The sequence below is a fragment of the Zosterops lateralis genome, assembly GCF_965231275.1.
Source record: "Zosterops lateralis genome assembly, chromosome: 19".
NCBI lineage: Eukaryota > Metazoa > Chordata > Aves > Passeriformes > Zosteropidae > Zosterops > Zosterops lateralis.
In genome coordinates, this window is record NC_139779.1 from 4,557,646 (window position 1) to 4,566,909 (window position 9,264).

The 9,264-nt window shown below is 46.8% G+C and overlaps 1 protein-coding gene across 2 annotated transcripts in view; it reads left to right on the forward strand.

The window, feature by feature from the left end:
• Positions 1 to 5,460, forward strand: part of FAM222B (family with sequence similarity 222 member B) — a 36,452-nt gene extending 30,992 nt beyond the window's left edge. For both annotated transcript variants that reach the window (XM_083875217.1, XM_083875218.1), the window contains one exon: positions 1,193 to 5,460. In XM_083875217.1, the coding sequence (XP_083731343.1) occupies positions 1,193 to 2,760 (1,568 nt within the window). In that variant the 3' untranslated portion in view covers positions 2,761 to 5,460. The remainder of the gene's footprint in view (positions 1 to 1,192) is intronic.
• Positions 5,461 to 9,264: the final 3,804 nt, after the last annotated feature.

Genomic DNA, 9,264 nt, shown 5'->3' on the forward strand with positions numbered 1-9,264 from the left:
AGGCCATAAAATAATCAGCCTCCTTCCATTTGCTGAGCTTGGGCTGACAAGAGCTTCCTAATGCACAGAAAGACACTCCAAGTGCTTTCAGATGTCAGCACCTAGGAGAGGAGTGGGGTGTAAATGGAGGCTTGAGCTGAAGCTTTGATGTAGATTGGGTTTGCAGGGCAAGGGTTTAGTAGTGGGGGGATGCAGGAATTGCTTAAAAACTTCCCTGTGTCTGATGGAGCCAACGCCAGCTGGCTCCAGGACGGACACACTGCTGGAACAACAGATTGAAGAAGGAGGAAAAAACCTCCACAACTGCAGCTGGAGAGAGGAGTGAGAATATGTGAGAGGAGCAGCTCTGCACAGGACCCCAGGGCACTGCAGAAGGAGGGGGAGAAGGTGCTCCAGCCACCAGAGCAGAGATTCCCATGCAGCCCATGGGGAGGACCATGGGGAGGCAGCTGTGCCCATCTCCCTGTGCTGTGGAGGTGGAGAAAGAAGCGAAGTTGAGCCCTGGAAGAAGGGAGGGGTGGAAGGAATCATTACCCTACTTTGATTGGATTGGTAATAAATTAAATTAATTTTCCCAAGTCTTGTCCATGACAATAGTTGGTGAGTGATATCTCCCTTTCCTTATTCTGACCCTGTGTTTCTTCTTCCCTGCTCAGCTGAGGAGGGGAGTGACAGAGCAGCTTTGGGGGCACCTGGTGCCCAGCCAGGGTCAGCCCACCATAGTATGGTTCCTACCTCAGGGTTACAGGGGCTTCATGTTTAATTCATATCTTTCTGATTTTGAATTCCATGGTAAAAATACTGAGAATGGTTTGAAGAGCTATGGGGAGGCAGCTTAAATTAAGAGAATAAAAACCAGCACACCAGTGTGTGCTGTGAGGAATATTTCAGCTGGGGACCATCTGATGTTTATAACACATTACCTGTTTCTGTCCAACTGCAAACATACTCTGATGAGAACATGATTTTGTTTTGCTCCCCTGGGCAGGTCTTGCCTTAAGCTGAACTGGGGCTTGTGTTGGTCACCAGGTAATAAAGGGAATGAGGTATCTGCTACATGACCCGCTGGTCTGGCAGGATGAAGTTTTCCTTGCCTCTTGAATCCTTGGAGATTTCCTACCCTTGTGTGACTGTCTTGCCCTGGGGTTGATCCCTTGCTTACCAGAACTGACGAATTTCCTTTTCTCCACAGGGGACACTACACAGAAAATGAGATCTGCACAGTATCCTACCCCAGCAGAATTGGATGCTTATGCTAAGAAGGTCGCCAACAATCCACTGACTATAAAAATCTTTCCGAACAGCGTCAAGGTTCCCCAGAGGAAACACATACGCCGTACTGTGAACGGACTCGATACTTCGGGCCAGAGGTACAGCCCCTACCCGTCTCAGGCCACCACGAAAACGGGTCTGCTGGCCATAGTCAAATCCCCAGCGAAAGGAATCATCAAGGACTTTGACGGGACGCGGGCGCGCCTGCTGCCGGAGGCGATGATGAACCCCCCCTCCACGCCGTACGTTGCACCAAGCACTTTATCCCACCCGCAGGCGCTCGCTCGCCAGCAGGCTCTCCAGCATGCACAGACTTTGCCGCACCCCCAGAGCATCCCGCAGCACCCTCAGGGTATTCCACAGCCACCGCCCAGCTTACCGCACCCTCAGGGGATCCCGCAGGCGCTGCCGCACCCGCAGAACATGCAGCAGCCGCAGGGCTTGCAGCACCCTCAGACCATGGCACACCAGACCCTGCAGCACCCCCCGAATCCGCTGCTGCAGCCGGGTTTACATGGAGGCAGAAAGATGCCGGACGCAGACGCGCCGCCGAATGTGACCGTGTCTACCTCAACCATTCCCCTCTCTATGGCTGCCACCCTGCAGCAGAACCAGCCACCGGACCTGAGCAGCATTGTGCACCAGATTAACCAGTTCTGCCAGGCCAGAGCTGGCATTAGCACTACCTCAGTGTGTGAGGGACAGATTGCAAACCCCAGCCCTATAAGTCGCAACCTGCTTATCAATGCAAGTACCAGGGTATCTACTCACAATGTCCCTACACCCATGCCTTCCTGTGTAGTAAACCCTGTCGACCATGCTGCTGCTGCTATTCCTCCTGCCTCTGTTAATGTGCCCATGGTCAATATTAACAGGGTGCCGCCCGCCTACCAGAACGAAATCAAATCGGTTGCGTGGAACCAGCACCAGCTTGCACATCTGCAGCAAATGTGTGGGGATGCTGCTGGACCTGCTGGACTCGCAGGGAAGCACCCTCAGAGAGAGATTGCAGGGCAGAGTTTCCCTGGCAAAACTTCCAACTACCCTCAAGAACTGTGCATGGGCCAGTCCTTCAGCTTGAAGCCCCCCATCGAGAAGCCTACGCCTTCTCCGCCTGTGAACGGGTTGCAGGGACCTTTGCCATATACCAATGGGCACTATTTCCAGCCCCTCTGGAATAACATTCTGCCCACGCCCAACAGTGACAGCTCTGGGTCCCAGGACCTCGCCATGCCTTTCCACGGGGGACAGCCAGCGGGAGCGCCGCTGGATTGTGCAGGAGGAACTCATTACAGAGCTGGAGCTGGCCCATCCAGCCAGAATAATGTGATGCAGACCATGGATTACCTAAGTGGGGACTTCCAGCAGTCCTGCTTCCGAGACCAGAGCGTGGCCGTGCTGGGAAAAGTCCATCGGCCTCCCATGAACCGAGCACCTGAACCAACCGATAGTCGAAATCTTCATATTCAACACCCAGGGTATAGATAGGCTGCAGTCACTTTCACAGACAAAAAAAAAAAAAAATTATAGGTTTTAGTCTTAATTTTAATTAATAAGCAAGGCGTTTTTAACTTGCAAACTTGTGTGATCATTATAGTACCCATTGGAAGAAGACATACTGTATATTTAAAGAGCTTTGCTTACATGTTATCTCTTCTCCTTTATGCATCAAATATTTAACATGCCTTTTGTGTCAAAGAATTTCATTACACTACTTCAGGCCGCAGCTGTCTCCTCACCGCAGAGTCTCCCTTTGTGCAGCTTTTATTTTTTTATTTTTTAATATTTTTTTTTGCCTTCTGCTGAGCAGCTCCTCGCTGGACTGAGGATGAGTTGCTGCAGGGTCTCGCAGCCGCATCTGTTCTCCAGCTCCGGCGAGAGCGAGGTAGCGGAGCTGCTTCCATTTCCATCTCAATTTCCTCACAAGATTAAGAGCAACAGAATTTTGTCAGGGAGTAGGGCTTATTTTCAACTCGAAAGCCCATTTCATTAATGCATTAAACATTGACCATTTGCACTGTCTAGAGGCCTGTGTAATTGAAAAAGAGCCTACATTTGAAAAGAGCCAGCTAGGGGTATGTATTTAGGCTTTAATAGAGGGAGAAGCTTTTCAGCTGTTACTTGCCCACGTTTGTCATTTAGACTTTGTCCAAAGTCAAAAGTCTCTGGCAGATTTTTCTGACACTTTTTGTTTTCTGGACAGGGTATGGAGGAGGGGCACAGCAGGTTTGGGTGAAGGCAGCCACGGGGATCTGCCTTTCATGTTCCCTTTCCCCACTGCCCTTCCACCATCCTCAGAGCTCATGTTGTCTGAATCCCTCGCTGCTAGGAGTCTGGCCAGCCTCACGTGAAGGGAATCCAGACCCACTGACAACTCCAAAAAGGGTTCAGCCACTTCTCTGGAAGCTGGAATTACTGTCAGGGTGAGGAGATGTAGCTCGGCCCATCCCCAGTGCAGCCAGCGTGGTCCCACTGTGGGATGGGAGACAGTCTGAATCAAAGCTCCTCTCACAAGCCACTGTGGGATGACAGTCCCTTGTTCCTCTCCATCAAAACACCCCAGCGGATTTAATGGAACAATTCTTCTCCCTGGGAATTAGCGAAGCTATTTATAACATCCCTTTTTCCCAGGGTCTCGGTGCCTAACTCCTTCTGTTCCTTCCCCACGTCACTTCCAGCAGCCAGTTGAGTCAGTGACTGTAGGACACTAACTACTGGGTAACCTCAGCATCTTGTTCTCCTCAGTGTACCAAAACATCCCTTTCCTTTTCTAACAGCCAAATTTTATTGTAAGTAGAAAATTCCTCATCTCTGTTAACGAGACTTATACTTGAACATAATGATCACAATCAAGTTTGGAAATTAAAAAAAAAAGAAAAAAAAGACAAAAAAAAGAAGAAGAAGAAGAAAAAATTTAAAAAAATAAATGCATTGATTCTTTCTATGTACACTGGCTAAAAAATATTGCTCTACACTGTAACTTTTAAGTGTAATATTTCTGTATGAATGTCGCCTGGTAGTGTGGGTTTGAGTAGCATTGTGTATGGGTGAACCCACTGGCCTCTGCCATCCACTGGCCTCCCTCACAGCCCTTGGAAAAACAAAGCCTTAAGTATTTGCTCCTTGAACTTTCCTTAATGAGCATGGTTTAAAAAAAATCTTAAAAGACATCATACAAAGTTTAAAAAAAAAAAAAATTAAAAAAAAAATAACAAGTTTTGAAGTGACGTCATAGTTGGCTAGAGATTCTTAAAAGTTTTTCGTAAATGGGAAAATTAGAAAACATTTATTTGTATTTTTTTAATTTAGAATGTGTAGTCCTGGGCTGTAACAAATATTTAGGTTTCAAAGCTTAGCAGAGTACGTTTCTGACTCCTTGCGTAAGTTAGTACACTTATGTCATTATTTAAATTCTTTTAAGTGTACTATAACCCGTTCTTTAGTGGTAACTCCTGAGCAAAGTTAAGCAATTTGACTAAAGACGGATTAAATTATGTGTTGGCTTGTGTTGCCTTATATTTAAAAAAAGGAAAAATTGCCTGATTGTGTTATGCCAAATGATAGCAACATGAAGTCCTAATTTATTGTTTATAATCGTATTCCTGCAGTCTTTGTGAAAACTGGTAAATATACATCTATGAAAGAACGAAAACCCTGAGGCTTTTCATGCAATATTTTTCTGAATCCATTCTGTTGGAGCCAGAGTTCGAGTCTGAAGCTGCTTCCCCTACAGTCACCCCGTCGTTTTCCCCATCCCAAACCCAACCCCAGCGAGGGCTGTGCTCTGACCTCACCCCTCCCTGCCCAGTCAGTCACTGTAAGGTGTTCTGCTACCTGAGTCCGTACCTTTTTACTAAATAAAACCTTGGCCTCTCCTCTGTTCCGTAGCCTGCTCCAAATCTTAACCCAGACTGTTACTAAAAGCTAATTTTTAACTCCTGCTCCTCTCCCGAGAGCCTGAGCAGAGTCCTGTGCCGTGGTGGTGGTTGCCTGGGAGGTGTTTGGTGGTGTTGGCAGCACGCTGTGAGTTTTTGGGGACTGTTCTGCACAGGTACAGCCACGACCTCCGAGGCTTTGCCCCGGTACAGCAGGACCGGGAAGCAAAAATCCTGCTGAGACTCATCCAGGTGGGACATTGCTTGAAAAAAATAAGAATCATTTTACTATTAAAATATACTGAAACCTTTCCTTTTGGTCTGGGAGTGAGATTTTTCTTTGAACCAACCCTTTTCACCTCTGCAGCAGCCCTGTTGTGATGGGCTGTCCATCTTTCCCTGCTCATCCCTGAAGAGAAACACTGTCCTGGCTCATTCCCAGGTGGGATGGTGGGAGCAAAGGTCGGATCCATGGTGTAGGTGCCCAGGGTGGGGGTCTGGCTGTGGCACCGTCACCAGGGTGAGGAAGGGTAGAGCCTTGTGGTGCTTTGTGTGGTAGGAGCTGTGCCCTGTTCTCCTGGAAACGTGGAAAAACCCTGATGGTTTTTTCTCTCCCACCCGGTGCAGAATTAAGAGGAACCAAAAGGCCAGGAATGTTCTTTCCCCCTGGGCTCTCCCAGGAGCCCCTTGTGGGTGGTCACCAACCTTTGGGGCTCACACTGCTGCTCCTCTTGCCTTTCTGTCCATCTGTCCATCCATGGGTCACTGCTTTCCCCAGCTCTGACTCCAGCACAAGGCTCTGCTCCCTGAGGAATGAGTAAAGCTCAGGTGTTTCCTGAGCTCCTCGCCCTCCTTCAGCAGCAGCACCGTCCTCCCCATCCCCACACCAGATTCTCCAGGTGGACGTTAGGAAGATCCTGGGAAGGATAAACAGGAGCAGGGTGTGAACCCTTCCACAGGGAATCCGTGTCCTGTGTTTGGAGCAGAACCTTTGGAGCTGTTCAGCCACAGTTTGTTACAGCCAAAGTGAACATTTTATAAAAGACACTTGTGAGTTTTCTTTAAGCTTTCCATGTCAGATGTCTCCAGGGGCCTGGGCTGCTCCCGTGGAAACCAAACAGAGCTGTTTGCTGGGGATCACTGGGGAGAGGACTGGGAATTGCTGCTGTATTTCATTAAACCACAAGAGCTGATGATAAAGGCTGCTGCTCCTGTGCTACGGGTACCAATTAGAATTTTCTTTGCTATTATTTTGTCTACAGGAAAAATAAAAAAAAAAAAAAAATTGCCTGGTCCCTCTGCCCCTTCTGCTGGTTTTATGCAGTGTGAGTGTGTGGGGCTTGGGTGGCCGTGGAGTCACGGGGTAGGTGCTTGTCCTAGAGGGAATTTGAGGAAGGGTCTCCATGGGTTTCTGGGATAGGAATGTATCAGGCAGAGTCTGGCTGACTGCTCCTATAAGAGGGAAGGTTTGGGAAAACGGAGAAGGAATCTCAGAGAGAAAGGTGCTGAAATAATGGTTCAAAATAGGAGGAGTGGAGGAGGGGGTTTGAGTCCTGACAAAATTTTAAAGGGAATTTGGAACATTTGTGGTCACCTTCCAGAAGGTGGGACCTGATAGGGTTTCCTCCCCTCTCCCAGGATTATACATCTCATTTAATCTTTGTTTCCATCCCTCAGAAGGACAAAACTCCAACCCCATCTCCTGTGCTCACACCAAACCCGAGTGTCAAAATCCCGCTTTCCTACTGTTCCCACTGTTCCTCAAATACTATGGACATTTGGTTCCCACATGGTTTTCCTGGAATTCGGGCTAAACCAGGCAGCTTAGCCTGGCTGAGCTTAGGCAGGAAGAGCTGTTTGCCCACAGGCACTGCTGCATCCCTCTCCAGTGTCCGGAAATTCCAACAGCAGCCACTCCGTCCATCAGAGCTGCAGGATCCTCTTCTCCTTTAACATGAAGCTTCTTTGGTATCTGGTTTCTTCATCCATCCCCCCAACAGGAACAATCTGTTCTGCAAGGAGTTTTCAAGAGACTTTCTCATCATCTTTGCAGCCAGTTGGAGCTGGAGTGAGGATCTGGTGGAAAACGATCCAGCAGGGACTTGGTGTGAGCAGCTGCTGCCTCCACCGAGGAATCACCTGCAGCCACAGCTAAGCTGAGGGCTTTGACTAAAATCCAATATTTTAAAACTTCTCCTTTAGGATCAAATAAGTTTTTCTTCCAAAGGTTTTGACCCAGAGTAGGCACCACCCAGATGTTTTCTGTGAACTCCAGCAGCTCTGGCAGCTTGTGATGTTTGGAGAGGAGCAACACTGGGGATGCTGCAAAAATTCAAAGCTGGAAAAAATCCTGCTCCATGTGGTGTCCGGGGGAGGTCCAGAGGGTGGAGGAGCCAAAGGAAAGGGGCACATTGTGGTTGGAGCACACGTTGGACACCCTCCAGCAAGAGCCGCCTTTCGGATGCTCTTCAACGTTCAGCAGAGGCAAATTGCAATAAAATTACTGGAGTGTTTTATCTGCTTAGTTTAAGTTAATTTCAAAGCAATTGGGTACAGGCTGTTGATTCTGCTGGAGTGGCTGCAAGCCTGAGAGATTTACTAACAGTGAAGTGAAATTGCACCAAAAAACTGCTGTGAAATCTTGTCAACTTTCGCTGCCCTCAAACCCCTCAGTCCTGGGGGCAGCTGGGGAGGGACGGGGCCCAAACAGGTCTTTAATAAAGGATGTGCAAAGCTTTTCTTATGTTTTTCTCCCTATACAATATCAATGTCTGGTTTCATTGTCTTGGAGAAGAAGCATCAAGAATCAGCACAAATCAGAGCTCTGTGATGTGAGCAGATGAAGTGGTTTTGCCAAAAATCTTCTCTGTCTACAATCCCTAAGAGGTTAAAAAGGTTTTGAGGTTATTTAGGGCATCTCCACTGTGGTAGGAGTATTGCACAGGCAGAGGGCCCTCCAGGTGGGGTCTCTCTCGATTTTTTGGGTATTTAATAAGACTTACCTCTCTGATTTGGGCATCTTCTGAAGTTCCTTCCAGTGTCCCAGTGATGTTGGGACAACGGAGCAGGGAGTGAACTGGCAGCACAAACCTTTAGAATAAACCCTAAAACCAACAAGTTTCCAGGAAGTTTATTTTTACACTTGGTATTTGAGGCTAAATTTAGTAACAAAAATCGATTTGTCTCCTCCCTGAGCATTGAGAGCATCTCCCTCCTCTGGTTTTCCGCAGCCCAGGCCCTGGCGGGGAATCGTTGCCGCGTTCCCTGGGAACACTGAAGGTTAAGAGGTGCTCCAAGATCCGGCTGACATTTCCAGACATTTCCAGGTAAACGGAGCTGGAGTGCAGCACCCAACAGCACATCCCGCAGATAGAGCTGGAAAGGGGCAGGAAAAGGGGGAAAATCAACCCAAGCAGGGAAAGCAGAGTTGGGAGTTGGTCCCTGAGGTGGGGATAAGGACAATTCCAAGCTCCCAGGGTTGGTTTTTTTCCTTCTTGGATTCCCTGAGCTCATCCAGGAGCTGCTGTCCAGCACCGCTTCCCCCTTTTAGTTCATAAATTATGTAAGAATTATGATTTGATTTCTTTTAAGGCAACTGATTGGAACAAAGGGCTGCCAACCCCCTGTGTGTGGCCTGGTCAGAGGGACAGGGCTGTCCCTGTACTCTGTGTGTGTATGGGGGGTGTGTATATATACATACAAATAAAAATATATAAATAAAATGTGCATAATAAATTTAAAAATATACAGACATAGAATATAAGGATAAAAATTATAAATAGCTATTAAACAAAAATGACATGTCTGATAAATATGGAAGATGTGTAAATATGCAGATTAAATTTCTATAATATAAAAATATATATTTATGTAATATAAAATACTAAAATATTACATAATGCAATTATTTTGATATATTCAATTTGATATAATAGCAATACATATATCAGTATATAACAATGTAAGTATACTTATATAATAGATGAAATAATAAAATATTTTAAAATATTATATAAAAAGTATCTCTTAACTATAAAATAAAAAACAAGCATAAAATACGTGAGGATAAAATGCATATTTAATCTGAATTATAACAATTTGTTAGCGCAATAATTAT